Source organism: Dufourea novaeangliae, unplaced genomic scaffold, assembly GCF_001272555.1.
Source record: "Dufourea novaeangliae isolate 0120121106 unplaced genomic scaffold, ASM127255v1 scaffold65, whole genome shotgun sequence".
In the NCBI taxonomy this organism is placed as follows: Eukaryota; Metazoa; Arthropoda; class Insecta; order Hymenoptera; family Halictidae; genus Dufourea; species Dufourea novaeangliae.
The window spans coordinates 5,097,494-5,118,764 of NW_015373961.1; the positions used below are offsets into that span (position 1 = coordinate 5,097,494).

Below are 21,271 nucleotides of genomic sequence, written 5' to 3' on the forward strand. Positions count from 1 at the left end.
AAACATGAGACAAAATGTAAAATGGATACTGTAAATGAAGACTGGGAACGTCCCAAAGCCGAAAAGCAAGGGACACTGAAAATAAATAATAATAATAATATTTTCAGTAAATTACTATTTCAAATGTTCGAAACTATTCATCTCGATGACCCAATTTCAAGTGAATCATTTATGTCAGATCAGTTGGATGCTTTTTAATCTATACAGGGTGTAACAAAAATGTTGTCCGACCCGAAAATGGGGTACTCGGGGGGTGAATTGGAACAAGTTTTTCCTTAGCAACAATGTAATCTGAAACTTCGTTACCGAGATATTAACGAAAAACCCCAACCAATCAGAGCGCGCGTTTATCAGCCGAGTTCCCGCGCTAGCGGTGGCTACGCGCTGCGATTTGTATCCAACGCTCTGATTGGTCGGGGTTTTTCGTTAATATCTTGGTAACGAAGCCTCAGATTACATTGTTGCTGATGAAAAACTTGTTCCAATTCACCCCCCGAGTGCCCCATTTCCGGTTCGGACAAAATTTTTGTTACACCCTGTATAGACAAGCTTTCGCGCCAACCAAGTTCGTAAACGTTCGTATTTTTCAGCGTTTCAGATGTACAGGTACCAGCTCTATAGTGGACCGCGGTTCTGTAGATTTACGCTAAATTGATTGGCAGCACTCACCCGTGTCCTGACAGCCTCTCAGCTCGATTCGAAGGCAAACGGTGCGCCTGTGCACGGAGTGTGGCAAAATACGGATCTGGCTGGCGAAGATCGGCGGGATTAATCGATGCGACACTATGGTGGAAGTGTCGCTGTTTCCGGCTAGCACCTGAAAATCACAAGTAAATGGATGTGAAAGGTAGTATTCTTCTCTTATATAAGATAAAATAATAACTATTGTCATCGTAATATTCTGAAAATTATGAGAGCAGAATTAAAACTTCTGTAGCAGAAGTTGAAGACAGTTTGGATGTTCGAAGATTATATTAGGTATATCAATAAGGAATTATTAGTAATCTCAACCGGACACTATTAGAAAGAAGATAAATATCGTTCTGCCTTTTTATTGAGTAAAAATAGTGTAGGATGTTAGAAACTTATTATGAACATAAATTAAATAGTATAGATACTTGGTTTTCAAAAACGAATTCTAATTTCGTTGAGAATTCAGATTAGATCACCTGTTGATACACCTAATACTTATTTATATGAAGTGAAGTTTCATACAAATCATTGTATTTCTAAACAGTTTCAGTGACTCTTCTTTATTAGGTAATATGTCGTTTCGTACTTGTATCGTGAAACACAGAGTAAAAATCGAATTTCTTTAGTGTCTAATACTATATTCTATTTACATCAAGGTTGGATCACTTTTCTATTACTGGAACCAGTAGACTCAAATTTATTCACCTAATTCTTAATAGCTGTCTTAGAAGGACGATTATAACCACCGAAAATATTCCAAATTTTGTGATATGTAGTTTTCACAGATCCACGATTTTCGTAGTGGATTTTAATTATTTGTATGTGATTTTCGATTGAAATTGAAGACATTACAATAAATTGTAGACCTTGTACTTGACATATGCCAAACAACAGAATGACAAAACTATCACCACATTCAAAATTTCCCCTATTAAAAAACAAAGTCCCTCTTGAAAAGCAGGAGTGTATTTATAATATCGCGCAACGAGAGAACACTACCACAAACACGATTTTTGCCAAACGAACAGGTTTCACTGTCGTTTAACCAGCATTTATCTCCCATTATTAATTAACCACCGCATCACGGCACCGGCCGAATTAAAACGGTCTATTAACGTATAAGGACTTCTATTGGTAAAATCACACGGACTACTTTCCGTGGAAACTGTGTTCAATCGTTGAATCGTAAGTAAATTTGTGTCGGTGCCACGGCGACGATGTTTATTACCGTTACCATATAATTATCGGTTTAACAGTGATAATTTCACCGATTCAATTACACCGGCCGATTAATGTGTCCGCGTCCCACCGCGAAACCGAGTTTAACAATTTCCCCGATGCTCGACGCACGGATTATTTCAACGGCCACGCGAGCGCGCGTGTGTTTCGGGGACAATTTTGTATCTGATAATAACGTCGCCGCCGGCCCGTTGATCGTGGCCAACGGGATCGCAGAAACGACGTAGACGTTGATGCACGGTCGGGCCGGAACGTCAAATCGACGTCGATATTAATCAACTTATTCATCCCCACCACCCCGAAATCTCGGCGCGTCCGCTGGCAGAGCCGTTTCATCATAGATCATGATCGCATCGGCACGAAGGCAATGCCACGGTTAATGCACCGTCTGGTCCGGATTGCGTAAATTATCAGTCGAATAAACTGGGACGTCACGGTGTGCCGTGAGCCAGGCTAGGGATTATCGGACTGATCCGTGAAATGAAATATGGCGGAAACGTATGGAGACGTCAGGAATTTCACTTCGGTTCCTGTTGGTAATGGTTAGCCTTTGATTTGGTCATATCGAACCATATTTTGGGTCATTATCTAATACGATACGTACACTACAGATTAGAAGTATTGGGACATCTGGTTTGTATGAAGAAAATTCGATGTTTCGTGAAAATTGTACAGGGTGTTTTCGAAATGGTGGTACAGTCGGGTAGGGAATGATTCTTCGTGAAAAAGTAAGTAGAAAATGTAGAATAATGGTTTTTCGTAGGATGGTTCGTTTCCAAGAAAATCAGCTTTCAAAATTCATCTAACTTGCGTGTATTCATATGACAATAAATAGAAACAGAATCTAATGAACAGATGTTTTAGCCAAGTCCTATTCAATTTTATGCGTATCCAGCAGATGTTCAAATTCGATTTTCTGCAAAACGAAGCATCGTACGAAAAAATGTTATTGTATATTTTCGACTTACGTGTACATACAGAATCAGATCCTTTCGAGTTGTACCACTGTTTCTGAAACACCCTGTATGTTGCAGGCCTTTTATCACAGTTTTATACAGGGTGTTCCTCTTAAAACAGGCCACCTTAATATATTCTCTACCTGTGATCATATGAGAAATATTTTTTATGTAATTGAAATGGTTTCAAGAGATGAGTCAGATGGTGGACAAAATTATATAAGTGAATTTGAAATTTTTAGAGTAAATTTTTTAGAAGTGACTTTAAAAGTTTTAGAGTTCAAGGTCATTTAAAGGTCATACTATTATACATACATACTGTTGGCTATAACATACAACAGGAAAAATTATCTTCATATACGTAAAAGAACATGGGTGACTTTAAGAAAACCATTAAAGTTGACACAACAAATTTTTGCGTCCATACGATTCGTATCTTGAAAGCATTTAAGTTACGTAAAAAATATTTCTCGTATGATAACAGATAGAAAAGATATTTAGGTGGCCTGTTTTAAGCGGAACACCCCGTATAACAATTCCTATTATGTTATTAAACATAATAAAACTTAATTTTTCTTGCCTTTGATCAAAGAACCCTCTTCACATATTTGAGAGAAAGTAAAATTCTGTAAGTTTCGATTGCATTTGTGATAATGCTAAACACCTCAATTCCATCAAATGAAGGAGACAGAGGACAAACAAAGCTTTATTTCACCGATAAACTTTTAAATGCACATTCAAATCTATGCCATACGATTTATACAACTCTAGAAGAAACTATAATACAATGAAAAATCACATGATACTAATATGTTATTTCGTCATTTAAAATACATAGCCATATGGCAACAGTGGGAACGAAAAGGTTAACTACTGCAAAATTAGCCTGTAATTTCAATACAATAATTTCTACGAAACTATCCAAAACGAAACATAACGTCTCCAAAAATCGATTTTACACAGAGAAGTTCCACGAAACGAATACGAGAACCGACCAGTTCCCCCCCGTATCAACGGACAATAAACTATTGTCCACCCGGGAACACGTTATACACGGACCAACTAAAACTACTCGACTGGTACAATACTCGTGGAACCGTCGTTAATTAATCGACGATTCAGCGTGACCCGGGCGGTATTGCTGAAAATTTAATCGTAGTCTGGGAAGTCGGACAGCTTGTTTCGACCAATACCATTAGGAAATTGATAACGACGATGGCCGTTTCCGGCGTGTATGCTCGAACAGGTCGCTCTGGTTCCGGATTATATTCGGACCTCTCTTCTTCCCCGATGATAACAAGCTTACGTGCCCGGTAGAGGTGTTCGCGTAAACTTTGATTTTCTTCTCGATAACGAAAGGTGAGAAAGGAACGGACAGACGTCGGGAAAGTTCGCCGGTTAACCGTACGATACGAGAAAGCACCGGTACACGATTTCCGGCGTACACGTAGTTATCGATGACCGTGTCCTAGTTTCCTCTGTTCAATCTTTTAGAACATTTAGACACAGCCGAGACTCGCGAGCGTCTCCCGTGACTCGAATCGCGCCACGAATCGCGGACACCGACGGAATCGCAATAAGGAGATGGACGAGAAGTTCCCTCCATAGCCCGTCCACATTTTTCCGGGAAGTTTCTCTTCTTCAAAACTAAACCGTGCTTACGGTTTGACGTTTGAAAAGATACTGTCAGAAGTGTATTAACAAATTCAACCCCGTAATGCCATCCTGGAGTCACCGACGACCCTGCAAAATTTTAACCTTGTCTACTGACGTGAAAATACACATTAGAACGTTCAGTTTTATTCTGCAAATAAATAAAGATATACATTTTTATTTTAACCATCGTACTACAAGTAAGGTGGGTAGGGTACTTTAGTCCCATCATATTACTGAATTGCCTGAAGTACCATTTTGAAAAACATTCGGTATTCATAAAAAATTTTCTAAGAAAATTGTTTATTTGGAATAGCGTTTTCTAATTTTACTGGAATATTGTATTTTGAAACCCATTATACCCAGATATGTTCATGACATAAAGTTTATTGTAAGATATTATAGGTTTTTATTAGGTGATCATAAAGTACGCCTTCCCTCTCTGTTACTTTATCTAACAAAAAAGAAGTTTAGTATTGCGAGGGCTAATTATTTCACTTAAAAGCAAACAACTCTGTCATTTTATTCACTCCATTATCAATGGAAAGATATCTTACCTCCCTCACACTAATAACTTTTACTAAATGACATTCAGTTTGTTCAAAACTTCTTACCAAGGATAGTACAGTAGACTCGCAATAATTACCCGCATTTGGGGCTCTAGAGGCGGACAGTTATAGCACCGAGTAATTAACTTGTAGAGAACGTGAAGCCTATTTTTAGGCTCCAGAGAAATCCCTTATTATTCGTACTACATATATCACTATGACAAATAGTAATAATAATATTAATAAATTTAACACATGAAAATTAGATTTTCTAATATCTATATCTTTTTATGCGGTATAGATTTCATTTTGAAAAATTGGAAAAATGTGATTGATTGATTTAGAAACGAAAAAAGTACAGATTACACCAGTGAACGAACAATATTAAATAAATGAACATTTCTAACGAAAGCAATGGCGCGAAAATTGTTTGAATCCGAACACAAGGAATTGAAAAAGCATCAATATTTAATCATTTGTTCATTTTAGTAACTTAATTTACAGATTGCTACATAGAATGTTCATTTACTGCTGCATCCACCCTATAAAAAAGTTCTAACTTAAAAAAAAAGTTCTAACTTATAAACAATTTTAAAAAACCTGCCCGTCCTCTAAAAGTTAAATGCGTATCAGCACGGGACATTTCTAACTGGTGTTTATCCAGCAGGCAATTATTGCGAGTCTACTGTACGTCGTCTGTCGCGAAAGTGTTTTACACGTAAAACAGTTTTTGTTCGATGGGAGTTGACCCATGGCTCGTTTCTGTATCGCGAACAAACCACCGACTAATCCGCGAAAGGAAAACAAAGGGGATGACGATGTTCGCTTGATTACGGTCACGTTATTCAGTATCGTCCGACTTAACTTACGTCTCCTCCACTGTTAACATACACACGAGGGGACACGTACCTCCTTGTTATCCCAGCGCTTATATCGCTGCCACTCGGTGAACCCTGGACGTCGATACTCGAGGGTGTACTCCTCGACGTATTCCTGGCCACGGTCGTGATCGTAACGACCCTGACTCTGTACACCGGTGATCACGTGCGGCCCGGGCAGATCCACTTGCAGCCACTCACGGATTCCTCGTTCTATTTGACTCTTCGGGCACCAGGCACCGCCGGCTGTCTCCTTCCGGAGCCTGTTTTTCCAACAGAATTTTGTGATCGTTATTTGGTTTTACAGGCGAATTTTCACTTGTTAACCCCAGAGAATCGGTTTATTGTTATTGAGTACGAAATGAACAGACGCTATTGAATACACTGATTTGGTTCAGATATTTCGTACTTGGAAGTCATATACCAGTTTTAGTGTTATTAACCTCTTCAGGGACGAATATATTAAGACCAGAAGTAAATGATTTCTTTTTACCTTTCAGCTATAATTATTTTAAATATATATTATAAATATTAACGAAAAGAGAGATATCTTTTTTTGTTGAGAAGAAAATTAAATGTACACATATGTGGTAGTATCCCTCAAGAGGTTAAGCAAATGAGAATATTTCTCTTTGCATCGATATGAAATGTAACTTGAAAATTATAACACGATTGATCATTTGCTGATGTCTTTCTGCCACTTTGTACAATTCACAGATTGATTAATTTACCGAAACGTTTTCAATGCGCTTCACCGAAAATTGAAGTGATTCCATTCAAAAACGTTTGAAATTGTACGCCACCATTTTTTATCATTAACATAATTATTATTTCCTTGTTACACAGTACGGGTGTATACGGAAATGTAAATAGATGTCATTATTAAAAGTGTCGAAATGAGCTGCTGCAGAACCTAAACCTTTTTTTTTCAATCGATATCTCTAAATTATTGTTTTGAAAATTTCTCGGACTAATGTGACAGAAGTTAACCCTCATTCGTCCCTCATTTTACCAACTCAAATTGACCCAGTGGTAAAAATTAATACAATGAAATCATAAATAGTTAAATTTGCAAATTCTTTAAAGTAAAAATCACGAAGCCTCAGCTAAATTAACTACACATGACAGAATAATGTCATTTTGTAGGAGAAAACTGTTTCAAATTAACACAAGGGACGGATGAGGGTTAATAAATAATCTTCACAGATCGAAAGTCTAAATTTAAGAAACCTGAATATTTTAACCAATGTTATAAATTCAACATGAAAATTCCTACACAAAATAAGATACTAAGTAATTTTTGCAATACTTTCTACTTTATATTTTCGTTATTTGTAGAGAAAATTTAAATGATTCGAATGAAATCTCGTTTGTCCAGGAAAAACCGCAATCCACTTACGTGATTCATATTAAGAATAAAAAATTTACAGTGACAACGAGTCCCGAAAAAGAAGAATGGAGAATCAATTTCCATTTCCATCGGAATATACCTGCCCAGACGTAGAAACGGCTGAAATGGCACATTAATACTCGTACCGAAAATGTAGCCACGTCAAAATCGTTCGCGTTCAATTCACGGCTCGTTTCACCGTATCCCCTTCCCGTTACAATGGGCCATCGGTAATTTTTCACCCGAATCGGGCAGACATAATTAATTGATATTATATTCCCGTCGGTGCTCGAGACATGACAGACACGACACGGTAAATACCGGGACAGAGAGAACTTTAAGCTGATTTTAAGTGGACGGACCTAAGTTGACCACTCAAACCGGTTAATTAATTAAATCACAGCAGCTGCTTTGGCGATGCTCAATGTTTGTCGATGCGAAATCACTCTGCGTGTTAGGAAATTTCGGAAGTTTTTAGCCAATCAAAAGTACAGTCTGTCTAATAAGTGCGTGACGGAAAATTTGTTATCTACATGCAGCTATCCAAAAAATTCTGGTGAATTTAGATGGTCTGACCTTTCCTCTACGACGCTTTCATGTGAATCTAATCTCCGTTATTGTTTATAATTACCTCGTATCTTCCACACATATTCTCCGAGTGAAGATCGCTCTATTGATCGAATTTTGTGAATTAGTTGCTTTAAATTCCATATATTTTTCCTTCGAAGCTTCTACTTTGTGTATTCCTTAATACTTGGATACCATTTGCGGTTTCTACTCCGTACAGCGAGAGCTCCGATGTTTAGGATCATCGGTAATTATTATTAGACTGCGGATTTTAGGCATTTATAGCCTATACGTCTCTGTGAAATACAATGAAGCACAAAACTTTCGTCAGATGCAACGAGTTTTCTATTTTCTTTTGAACCCAATAAGATACTTAGGGGAAGAAAGAAATTTCTACTTTTGTTTTTGTCTTTATGAGCAACCTTCTAAAATGTGATCTTACATAAAAGTCCGCAGTCTAGTAATTATACAGAATAAGGAAGCCACATCCGATTTCAATGACCTTAAAATATGCTGTCAAGGTCATCATTCTGGACAACTTTTTCCTATACATATAATAGTCAATCTCTTTTAGTTTTCGGGATATTTGCACAAATTTGTTTACCACTATGTATATCGAACGATAAGAGTATGTTTTAAGATTCCCTCTTAAATTAAGGGTGAATATTTATAGTATTTGTGTATTATGAACGTATACAATGTGTCCCAAAATAGGTGTAAGCTCTTGAAAGAGGTGCTTCTTGGGGTGATTTAAAACAACTTTTTCCTTAGCGAAAAATTTCTCCGAGGCTTTGTTAATGAGATATTAACGAGAAACTCCAACCCATCAGAGCGCGAAACTGTGGTAGCGAGTAGCCAACGTTACCGCAGGAGCTCAGCCGGCAAATCTTGCGCTCTGATTGGTCAGTATTTTTCGTTAATATCTCGTTAACAGAACCTCGGAGAACTTCTTCGCTAAGGAAAAAGTTACTTCAGATTATCCCAGGAATCACCCCTTTCAAGGAGTTACAACTATTTTGGGACACCCTGTATATGTTATGAAGTAAAAGCGTGGGCGTTTATTCAAATGTACATAATTTTCTGGGCACCCAACATCCCACTACACACCACCCAGTGTTAAGTACGCATTCTAATTCCTATGGAACACAGGTTTAGTTATTAATAAATATCTAAAAAAAAAAACTCGAAAATAGTTCATTTCTTCGTTGGATCCCAGAGCACATCGTGTGTCTGTCTTGTGTTTGGTGGGATATTGGATGCGTGGTTAACACGTGGTGAAATGTTTGGTGCCTGGAAAATTATGTACGTTGGAGTACACTGTTCATAAAACATAAGAAATCTAAACAAGAGGCATGTACTTATACTAATAATACTCTATTAACACTAGAACTACCAAAGCAGTCAAAATGACTGTTAGTATACTCGATTATAACGATAATTAAGATGTTAAAACAATGCATTGTCCCAGTTATTTTGCAACTTTCACTGCAATATACATACATAATAGTCAAAAAACCAGGTAATTTGTAAATTTATATATTTTCAAAAGTTTGTCATATTTATCGATCCGATGAAAATAGATATACGTTTATTAACGGTAGTTCTAGTGTTAAACGCACATGCTGTCGAAGAATTATTTAGCTTAAAATTAACTTGTTTCGCGAATATTTCGAAAATCGAAAGAGACCGACTATTATATATATAGGAAAAAGTTTTTCAAAATAATGACCTTGACAACATATTTCAAGGTCATTGAAATCGGAGGTGATTCCCTTATTCTGTATAATTATCAGATCATTATCCTCCTGCAGCATCGATTTTTCCCTCCAAACCATTTCACAGCTGACCTCAATAAACCTCTGTGATACGTCTTTATCACTTTTTTAATAATACTGCTTCGAAACGCACTCATAAAAGCGTCGTTTCCTTACGAAGGTCGGACTATTACTAAACATTTACCTACCATGTGTCGTAGAGGAAGGATTAGGCTACCTGAGTTCACAGGAATTTCTATAATAGCTGCATCCAGGTAAAAATTTGGCCGGTCACGTTCTTACTGGACAATTTGATTAGTTAAATTATAAGACAAGATGTTAAACATCAAATCCACGATTCGGTACCTTTTTCCTGTCTCTTTTGTTTGTTCTTTTTTTTCCCTCTCGCGTCGTTGATTCACGCTCGTCCTAATTCGACCCGAACTACGCGAAACTTTCACCACCTATTGGCTCGCCATTTGTCCCTAATAATGAAGTTAACTTGTTAACTGATATGGGGATTTCCCGCGATTTTCTTGTACTCCCTGGCGACGTATAATCCCGTGGATTTTTCCAGGTCGAGAACGTGACTGACAGAATGAGCATAATAGTTCTACGTTTGGATGGTTCGCGGAAAATGATTCTAAAATGAATACAACTGGGGATGCCTTGAATGGCGTCCCTATTTTGGAGTAATCGTTCGAAAATTTAAAGAGAAGCACGTGTAATGGTAATTGTCTTTTGAAATCTGTATTATACCATTCGGTGAATGTAATATTTTCTCTGAATTTTCGTCTCCCCTGGACGTTCTGAGGAACTTCCAAAGTTTGAAACCACGTGGAATAAGTATGAATCTACAGTTACAGTAACTCGTATCAAACTAGGAATCTTATTTCGAAATTAAGAAAAACTTTTTGGAAAGTATATGAACGAACAGGTGAGCCACTGTATCTTTATGACAAAGATGAAAATGAGAACAATTTATATTAAAATATTCTACTATTAACATATGGCGCTATTGACGATTTCATCTGCTTTAGTTCGGCTATGCGATCCGTTACTTATTGATGCTGAAAAACATTTATTCTTTGATAAAAGAAGATCTGAGTGTTTTAAATGTAGTAGTTCTTTTGTATCAAGATTTACAGAATCAAAGGGTATCATACTTTCAATATACCGAAATGACAGCGTTACAATTCAAAGGTATTCGAAATTTGATTGCTGTCTACAATCATTAATTGTTAGAATCATCAAAATTTAACGTACTGTATTATAAAGTTTAGAAGTTCAAATCATAACAGTACATAATCGACTCTCAGTTTCAGATTTTAAAGGGCGTAGTATTAAAAAAAATGACCAGGTTCTTCTATATTTTTTCATTCGTACACGTAGTATAGGAGGTTTCATTGGAAAGAAATATGGGGCATTTCTACGGTGCATCAGTGCATGTCAAACGTGTTGCGTATCCCTTAGATGCGGCAGCACCTGCTGTACGAGCTGTCCGAATGGTGCCCATTTACAAGGCGTTCCCAGTGTCGGATCATGATCCATTTGTTACCACTGGAGTAAAACTTAACACGACGTGGCCAGTCTGTGTATCGTCGACCTTCAAAGTCTACAAAACCGAAAGGGAATGTAATAGGAACAATATAACAGAAACATAAATACCTAGGCCTTAGATAAGATTAATTTAAATGAAAAATGAGGTAAATCAAGTAATGTTCATATAAGAATATGTAACGAAAGATCAAAGTAGATATTAAATCTCCCGTTATATAAAAAGTTAATATTACTATTTATACGCGATGAATGAAAGAAGTCCTTCGACAGCCATCACGATCACAGATCAAGTGTCATCCGTAATAAACGTTTGGATTTCGAGTAATTCACACTTAAATGGTACATAGCTTAGGTAAACTAATAAACGATCCACCACTATTTTTAATTCTAGGGCAGAGAATTTTAAGTGAAAAATATTGCCCTGTTCTTTCACCGCGTAAAACTGGTATAGTAGGACCTCGATTATTCGAAATACAGTAAATCTTCGATTAACGCTTGAAACTCGGGACCGTTATGGAGCAGCCACTGCATGAATTGTGACTGCATGAAGTGCATTTTGGGCCTAACTTCCCGTGTGGAATCCTCAAGTAGTGGGAATAAAGCAGAAATAGGTATACATATACCGTAGAGATCTTTTCAGTTCTCGATAATTTACTGTAATAGGGAGAGAAATTCATTCCGATGGACGGTTTTTCGAATAATTGGTCCAGAAGACCACAATTTCACATGTATCTTTGTCCACTCGTTCTATGTTCCACTAATCTTTATTTGGAAGTTCTACTGTATATGCCGTTGAAAAATCATCATGATCATGAACATAAATGAAATAGTATAGATCATTGGGCTTCCGTAAAAACAGTGGAAATAATGTACGACTGATTGCCACACCTAATAGTTGTATAATTTCCCCAAATCAAAGGACACCTGGGTCTCCAGTATTTCTGGACATTTTACTTAATTTAACGTTGGATAGAAAATACAATGAACGAAGGATCGAGATATAAACGGAGAGACGAAAGGTGAATAAAAAATGGCGGCGATCACGGAGAAGCCCGGGCGGCGATCCGTGGCGTACGTTAATGCGGAAAGCGTGTCGTTTGCGGAGGTCCGGTTTGATCTGTCCCTTTCCGAGGCGCATTGAAAAGGCGGCGGTCGTAATACCGTTTAACGCGGCGAAGAGCAACGGTTGCCCGTCGTAAAAGTAATGCGCTCACCGGCCGTTCCGTGGACCGACGTTCGTCACATACGACGAGGACGCCGTAATGGCTGAATCCGGTATGTCCCCGGACTCCATCCCCAAGGATTGGTTGCACGATCCTGAAACATGCCATTTAACTTTATTATGCACACAGATACCCTGGCAATTACTCGATTTGGCGAAAGTTTCCCGGCGCACCCGCTCGACTCGGCCTCCACCGATTCGCCCATAACAATGGCGGATCGGCCGAATCGGCTACGAACGTGCAATGAGTCATGACCGAATAGCAATGGGACCGAGCCGAACGTGTACAGAGACGCGCAAAAGTATCAGGTTAGACGAAACAGTTCCTGGAATTTTTATTTATATAAAAAAATATTGATTTATTTATCAATGTTCAATCAAGTGATACGAACATGATTCGTGTATATCTACTTATTTGTAGCGGTTAGTACGAATGTAATTGTGAAACTACATCCGAGGCGTTTATTACAAAAGTGACGTAAGTCTGTTTTTGGAAAAAATTGAGTTGAAACGTAATTTGGTTACAATTTAATGGGAATTTTTTGTTTATAAACAAATTACTGTTCAGGTTTTAAAATATTCATTTGTTTCGGTCGATATAGGTTTCGTTGTTATATTAAATTGCAAAATTTTTTATTATGAAAGTGGTGCACGTTCATTTTCTGCAAAGTCGATTAAAAAAATCTATTAATTTCCCTAAAAAGATGAAATACTACATACGTAGCTAAACAACATAGCAAAAGGAATACTGAATGTAATTTATCTGTTTATATTGTTCTAACAGAAGAGGAATATGGTCCCCTTCAAAGTAGTTCCCAACAGATATAACACACTTATGCTTGCAATTTTTTCAATCCTCAGAACATTTCTGAACCGCACTTTTCGGAATAGCCTTCAACTCTCTCAGTGATTTTGCCTTTATATCCTCTATTTGGTCGCAAAACATTGTCCTTTCATAGAACAAGTAGTGAAGTGTAGTGAAGCGACCATAGATGAGATAAATGCAAAATCACTGAGAGAATTGATGACTGTACCGAAAAGTACGTGTCAGAAGTGTTTTGAGGAATGGAAAAAACACTGACATAAGTGTGTTATATCCGATGGGGACTACTTTGAATAGGATCATATCTATCAATATTGATGAATAAATAAATATTTTCTGCAATAAATAAAAATTCTGGGAACTGTTCCATCAAATCTCATATGAGATCGCGAAAAGGTTTTTGTAATAATTCGAATCGTGGTTTTCATATTTTAGTGACGTGTACAGATGTGTAAAACTGAATGTGTGAATTTTGTAGGATAGGTTCATCCATTTGATTTTTCTTTACTCCGATAATCTGTAAAATAGTCTGTGAAAGTATGGATTTGCATACACACTGGTGGGTAACAATAATTTCTAAATGTAAGATAATTACGTACAATATCAGGTATTTGTTAAAATTTCTTAAAGTATGTATTTCATTATTGCTATCGGGAGTCCACTGCATTAGTGTAAATAGTATGGTAATCTACTACATTCATGCGACGGAACCTTTTACATTTCTCCAAGCAAATGATGGCAATCAATTAACGATTTCTTTTTATCTTATTATTACTAATATTACTTTGCTCTTTTTAACTGTATCTGCTATGAGCACTTAAAATTCACGGTCTACTGCGCAAAGGTACCATAAAATGTTTAAATGTGCAGAGTGGCGTTTCGATACCACTCATGATTCACGTGGATCATTTTGAAAAATTCCCAGAGTAAAGCAGAAAGTCGACTTTTTTACCGTTCTTAAAATACTTATATTTTTCAATATGATCCACAACATTGATGCACTTGGACCAACGATATTCTATTTTCTAAACGTTCTAAATAATCTTGAAATCATATTTCAGTATTGTGACACACATTCGTTTGTAATAATAATATAACGGGATGCATATTAATACCGTATGGTCTGCCGATATTAGAATGGAAACTGAAATTAAAGAACACTCGAGTGCGGAACGTTCCAGTTACTCCTGGATCGAGTGGAGTCACTTCGGTCTCCCAGTGCTTAGCGAAACGTTTGGCATTACAGGGAACGATTCAACGAACTCTTTTTTCCTGATGAAAGTCGCTTTTTACGGTAAAGTTCACTTTTCGATACTGTTTGATGCATTAGGAGCAGTGGGGGGCAGTTGGTACGGAAGAATTGCACGGTATGTAGGTCAGTCGATAGAGAATAATTGTTATAAATGTGCACGACAGAATTTCCGTTTTTTCGGTCACGTGAAGTATCGTGAACAATGTACAGTATCGAGTAAAACTACAATAACTTGAGCGTAATAATTCTTTAGAAAATTAATTTCTTTAGGATTGTTTGCATATTAATTGACGAAGAGTATGGATATCCTTAAATGATATTTTATTAAATATTTACTTATTTCGTATATCATCTTTTTTAAGGACAGATGATTAGGGTGAACAGGGATAAATCTCCATTAGTGCATAAAAGTAACAATATTGAAATAGTTACATACAATGCATATAAGTTTGCAACGGCCGAGTCACATAGGTACTTTACTTTACGAAATTTTAGGAACTGAATTTCTGCAGTTGCATATGCCAATTTAAAAAAAAATAAACCAAACTCATCAAAGAACTATGCTGTTTAACAATGATACGGCCCTTTAAAGGAAACCTATATTTTTCAAATATTTTGTATACGGTAAGATATGTATATATGGTATAATATATATAATAGAAGGTAATCAACGAACCGGTGTACTAATAAAGTTAATAACATACTAAAAATTTCAATCGTCAGTAGTAATTGACAGACGAAATTTACAATAGGTCAGCAATCAACTGACAGCGATGGTTGCACGCGGGTCGATTGTATCTACGATCATAAACATTCTGATTTATGGTATATAATATATAAAATAATATATGAAATCAATGTATCTATTTCTGTGGGCAATATTGACATCCACTTTACAGTTTTGATAAAATATTGCTTTTTCGATATGCACACTTCAGGCAATAATCGAAATTGATTTATATTTGTTTATTCCAGTTATAGGACAATGTAATTACTTCGAAATGAAAAACCAATAAAAACAACGGTTCCAAGGGTTTTTAACATCTAAAACTGTTAACGCAGGTAGGAGAAGGCAAAGAAATTATCGATGCTAGTCGTGGGATGAGCACAAACGTATTTAATATGTAAAAACTTAATAATACGAAAAGGACGCGATGATGCACATAAACGGTATAGACTCTGGAGTGCAACGAACTAAGTAGCGCATAAGAGAAAACGTATGGGGGGAGAACTTCGCGTACACCCAAGCGGATGCACGAAGGAACCTCTCCCCGAAGGGCTCAAATTGTAAATTCTATCAAAAACAATAAAAATTTGTATCGAATTCCTGAAATATGTTAATAGAAAATACATATCACATAGAGCTTCCGAAAAAGAAGAGTTTTAAAATGGAACCAAAGGAGGTGATGTCGTGCACGTTAAAATAATAACGTACCCGCTCTACAATCGCGCTTTGTCGACCCCTTTGTATCTTGTATTTATTTGTCTTGCCTCAATTGTGCTAACTGTCAGGGACAGAGATCATGCTGAACGAGTCAACGAGAATAAATCAGAGACCAATTGTTATTCAACAATGGCAGAATCGTTTCTGATGGTGTTATTATAAGGAGAAAATACTATAATTTAACTCTCACAATAGTAAAACTCTTAATATCGCTCATTTGCTGCAACAATGACATAACTGAAAATTTTCAGTATCTGAGTTGTTAGTATAGGAAAAAACGGTTGTATCTGTACTTTTTATCGGTTGAATCGTACAAGTAAGCTTCCAAAACTTACCATGCAAGGATAGTCACTTAAATATGGTGTTCGTACAAAACTATAGCGACCAAAATATTCAAATTTGTTTTTCCTAAAATAGTGATTCTTGAGTTATGTCGTTTTTTCAGTAAATGAGTAATACGTTCATTACAAGGTAGTGAAACGGTAACATTCCTCTCTATCGAAGTTCTGTACAGGAATATTACCTATTCCCTGTAATTTTAACAAAAATAATAAAAGTTTACTTTTACGAGAGTTAAATTATAGTAGGTATTTTCTCACAAGAGTAATTTTACACGAATGCAAAACACAACTTCAAAATCGTCTCGATCCCATCGATCAATGGCGGCGATAGCGACATTTCCTAGGTCCGTCTTTATACAGTATTACTCGATTGTTATGCTCATTAAACTTCAATTTGCTTTAACTTTATCGCTGTTAGAGTGTAATCTTTCCATTAAAGTTTCCGTCGGACGACAAAAATCCACGTAGCTCGTGTAAGTCTAAAAAGTGTCTGTCTGGATCGAGCACGCGGAATTCATCGGTGCGAATAAATTTACACTATCGAGATGAGAAGGATTGACGGTCCGATTGCTTCTTACGGCAGACGCATTTGGCCGTGGATTAAACGCGGAACCTTTCGTTGATCTTCGTAAGCTTAACACGTTCCATTCAAAATTTTAAGTTTCTCATTTCATTTTTAATAATTGAACCTTACTTACAATATAAAAAAAAAGAAACGAAAAATTCGGCAAACTTTAAGGGGTGATTTCACCTCCTTAGAGTGAATGTCAGCAGAAAAAAATCGTTCCTTGCATAACTGGATGCCCTCTACAATCCCACAAAGTTTCATTATAATCAGAATCTGCGAAGAAACAATTTGTGAAACTGTAGGAGGCAATTTCATAAATATATATACCAATGAATTTGGAATGAAATGCTCGTCATTTTTTGTTATTATGTAAATTTGAATAAGTTATAAAATAAGATTATAAAAAATTTTTTTTTTATAATCAAATTGTATTTTAGACAATTTTTAAACAGCATATTACTGTACATGAAAAACCATAAAATTCGCCCGTTAGAAGTTTTCATGTATTTCATCTGGTTTTCGAGATAGTATTTCAGGGTCGAAACGTTGAAGGGTGGTTTCACCCCTTTAAAGTGAAAGTAAAAAAATACGTGTCCCTTATTTTTGCTTGCTTAACAAACGTACGAAGTTTCATTGAAATCGGCGTCTCCGGGTTGGGAAACCTTCCTTGTTAGTATTAAACCGCATATCTGTATGTAATCAAAACGTAAAGCTTCGAGTTACAAAACAATGCATAAGTCGCAAAAGCAACGTTCTTATAAAAGAATTAGTTACTTCTATTAAATTGTTGTACATAAGATGGCCATTTTAGTAACGGCATTTGATATTATATTGAAAAGCATATGAATTTTATTACATAAAGTAAGGTTAAATAGATTTTACACACGTTTCTTTTTTTAAATACAAATCTTATATTTATGTTATATTTATTATACTGATAACGCGTATGAAGATGATTCTTCGAAGACACTTTTCGCTGAATGTTGTCGTCCCTATCCATGTATGTATTTTTTTTTAACAGAAACTTGGATGCATCTTTGTTAAGATTATTTATGAATTTGGCTTAAATATGCCTATGTTGTAATGCATATGGATGAAATGGCCGAAGTTAACTAAGATTAATTCTCTACCTTAATCAATTTCAGTAGTTAACGTAACTGATTTTATTCTTATGTTAGTTAGTGTTTTGAAACGAGTATAGTAATCTGTATATTTTCCAATCAAGAATTGAGCTATGTTAATAATTTTCATTCATAAAAGTAACTTCAAATATAGGGTGAAAGCACTAGTAAATGACGACGTAAATACCAGTGAATGAACATTATAATATAAAAACGAGTAGATTTCGATATTAAAATAAGCAAACTTTTATTTGAATAAATATTGATATTCTTCAATTTCTTGTTTTATAGTGAAACAATTTTTGCGTCATTGGTTCGAAATGTTCATTTACTTAATATGTTTTCTTTTTAATTTCATTTATTACATTTTGTCCAATTTTTCAAATTGAAATCTATACCTATTTTAAAATAGGATTAAATTAGATATAAAAAATCTAATTTTCATGTGTCACATATTTATTAATATTCATATCATTTAAAACTCGACTTTAATAGTTATAAAATTCTTTAAATGTTCTTTCAGTGGTACGTTTATCCTACCTATCATTAGCAAGGGTCTAATAAGTTCTCAATTTTTTCTAGAATTGTTCATGCAATTCTCGAGAAATATTTCTTCGAACGACGTGACGATTTCGTTCTTTGTTTGTTAACAACGGTTTACTAGAAAACGGAACGACGTGGATCAATCTTGGGAGAGCTTTTATTGGCTTCAGCAGCCATACGATCGTGAGTTTGCTTCCGGTCGATTAAAGCGTTCTCCCCCCACCCTCTCCGTTTCCCTTTCATCGGCCCTCTTAGGGAAATCCTTTCGAGTAAGCCGCCCCTGCCAGGTTAAATCGAGCCCTCTCTTTTCCCGGAAATAAACCAAAGAATCCCGGTAATAAATATTGCGTTCGTCGGCGTCCTGAGTGGCCTCGCTCGGGAATCCTTCGACAGGAACAACCATTTCCGGGGCCATTGAATGGTCGTTACGAAGACTTTAACGGGAAATCTCGATCGGGCTCTTTACACCGCGATTCGACAGAGCATTTCACTTCTGTTTACGAAACACTGAAATGCGACTGATGATTAATTTTACAACAGTTATTTTAAAAAAATACAAAGAGAATTTATACAGAGTTTATTGTGAAAAGTAGTGTTATTTTTGTGAAGTGGCGGAAAACTTGTACACCAAAGTTTGCAACAAGACTAATTGAATCTGTATATATAAATTAACACTTGTAGTGCGATTATGAGAATTGTGGATTTATTGTAATTTATTGTAAATAAGTCTTTTTGAAATAAATGCTGATTGTGGGCAGATACTTTTATGTGCGTACTACTTCTACTGATAAGAATAGGTTTTTAATTGAAATATCTGTTATTTCTAGATTGAATAAATCCTAATCTAGTGGATTGTATATTAACTATTTGCTGTATATAATTAATATTTGTGACTTCAACATTTATTAAATGTGTTAAATGTAGTATACGTATGGAGTATAGCGAATACTTCTGTGAGTAACTGTGTTTCATTTATCAGTAGTGATTACACTAATGGTGTAAGTACCTATACTACTTACACTAATAGTGATTATATAAGTAATAGCTGATATAGATAAATATTTGGTAATAGACAAACAAGAATATAAATGCTTCAAATTATTCTATCATAAGAATAAATGTAGATATAGAAAACAGTTCAAATCTGGTTAAACTGGAAAAAAGTATGTAAGTTGTGTGTATTTTTAAATATTTAAGTTATTCAGGTAATTAATGTTCCATAACCGTAATGGCTACCATGTAAAAGAGAAAAAAATGTTTTGCGGCTGGAAATGTTTAAAAACAACTCTGGAATCTGGATGCAATTTACGTTAAAACTATGTCTCTTTTGCGTACCGAATGTTTACACAGAACGCAGTTGCATGAATCGACAAACAAACTTCTCGTAACTGAAGGAAAATATACGCTCCGTTCGCGGGTGGTAGTTGCAAGAATTTTCAATGAAATATTACATACGGAGGCCCTCAATGACATTCATCCGTTCCCGAGCCTATAGTTCCGCGAGCGGACGTGTGCGTTGAATCCCAAGTACTGATGTCAGAAGCATCCTTCATAATCCGTGCACTTCTTTCACGGTGCTCAGAGATTTAAAGCACCTATGAGCGTGGCGAGGCTGTAAACGTCGCGAGACGGTTTGCAACAGATGCGAAACCGTGCGTCGTAATCTTGTATACACGTGCGGCCGCAGACATTATGTTTGCAAAGAGATATAAATTCAGTTTGCTTACAAATCCTGTTTTCTTATTATATATTTTGTCGACTTCTTTCTTAAATAGTTCCTTTTTATATTTTTAAATAATTCTTAGCTTAAGTAAATTGAGGTGACTCTTGTTGGAGTATAAGTGTGGAATATGTTACTCTATGTGACTCAGATTACAGGTCATGTACTGAGATTTCCTTTATTTATCAAGTTGAATAGTATTTAATGGGCTTACAGACAGGAACTCAAGATATTCAAGAAATATAATAGTTTTAGTTGTATAGTGTTTAACTGACTGTGGAAGAATATTCGATTCAAGAAGCTACAAGTTCTATTGATAAGATATTTGTTAAGTTGATAGTCTTTTTATTAGTGCTGTAAATATCAAGATAAGGTTTTCAAAGAGTTATTGTTTATGTCTATAAGGTTTAATGAACTTGTAGTAGTATCGTACATGATTGCAAGGCCACGTCTGATCAAAGGCAGACACATTCTATTGATGATTAATATTTAAGTTAATTTCAAGCCTGTTACTGTCATCATATTATATCTAATGTAAAGATTTCCAAAGAATTATTCAGGGAATTCTTGACTGCATAACAAAATTATTATGTTACTAATAATAATTCAATAATGAGAATAATAATAATTCTAATAGAGTTCATATACCACTGATACTTCACAAACATAATAAATTGTAATATACTTAAATTCTCTGTTGTTTTATTTGACTCTATGTAAATTTAAAGTACATATTGATTTTGAAAGAAATATTTCTCATGTTTCATATTGTATAAAAGAATAAATCCATGATCGTGGTACATATACGTTGTGTCTGACCGTGTACAGGTTGTATTCTACTGTCATTTCGCGTGTCAATAACAATGGAAACCTTGTTATTGATATTACAGATATGAAATGCTCAATACTTAAGAGATGATGTCCACATAGAGATAGATTACATTTAATTCACAATTCACGTGTCAATTTAATCCAACATGTTATGCTAATTTCAAATGT

At 35.7% G+C, this 21,271-nt stretch overlaps 1 protein-coding gene across 1 annotated transcript in view; it reads right to left on the reverse strand.

Moving 5' to 3' along the window:
• The window catches only part of LOC107186570 (discoidin domain-containing receptor 2-like), a 121,979-nt gene that overhangs the window by 46,838 nt on the left and 53,870 nt on the right, over positions 1-21,271 (reverse strand). Inside the window, exons 2-4 of the mRNA XM_015574465.1 lie at positions 12,453-12,555; positions 5,999-6,230; positions 670-817 (exon numbers count right to left, since the gene is read on the reverse strand). Coding sequence (XP_015429951.1) covers positions 670-817; positions 5,999-6,230; positions 12,453-12,555 — 483 coding nt within the window. The remainder of the gene's footprint in view (positions 1-669; positions 818-5,998; positions 6,231-12,452; positions 12,556-21,271) is intronic.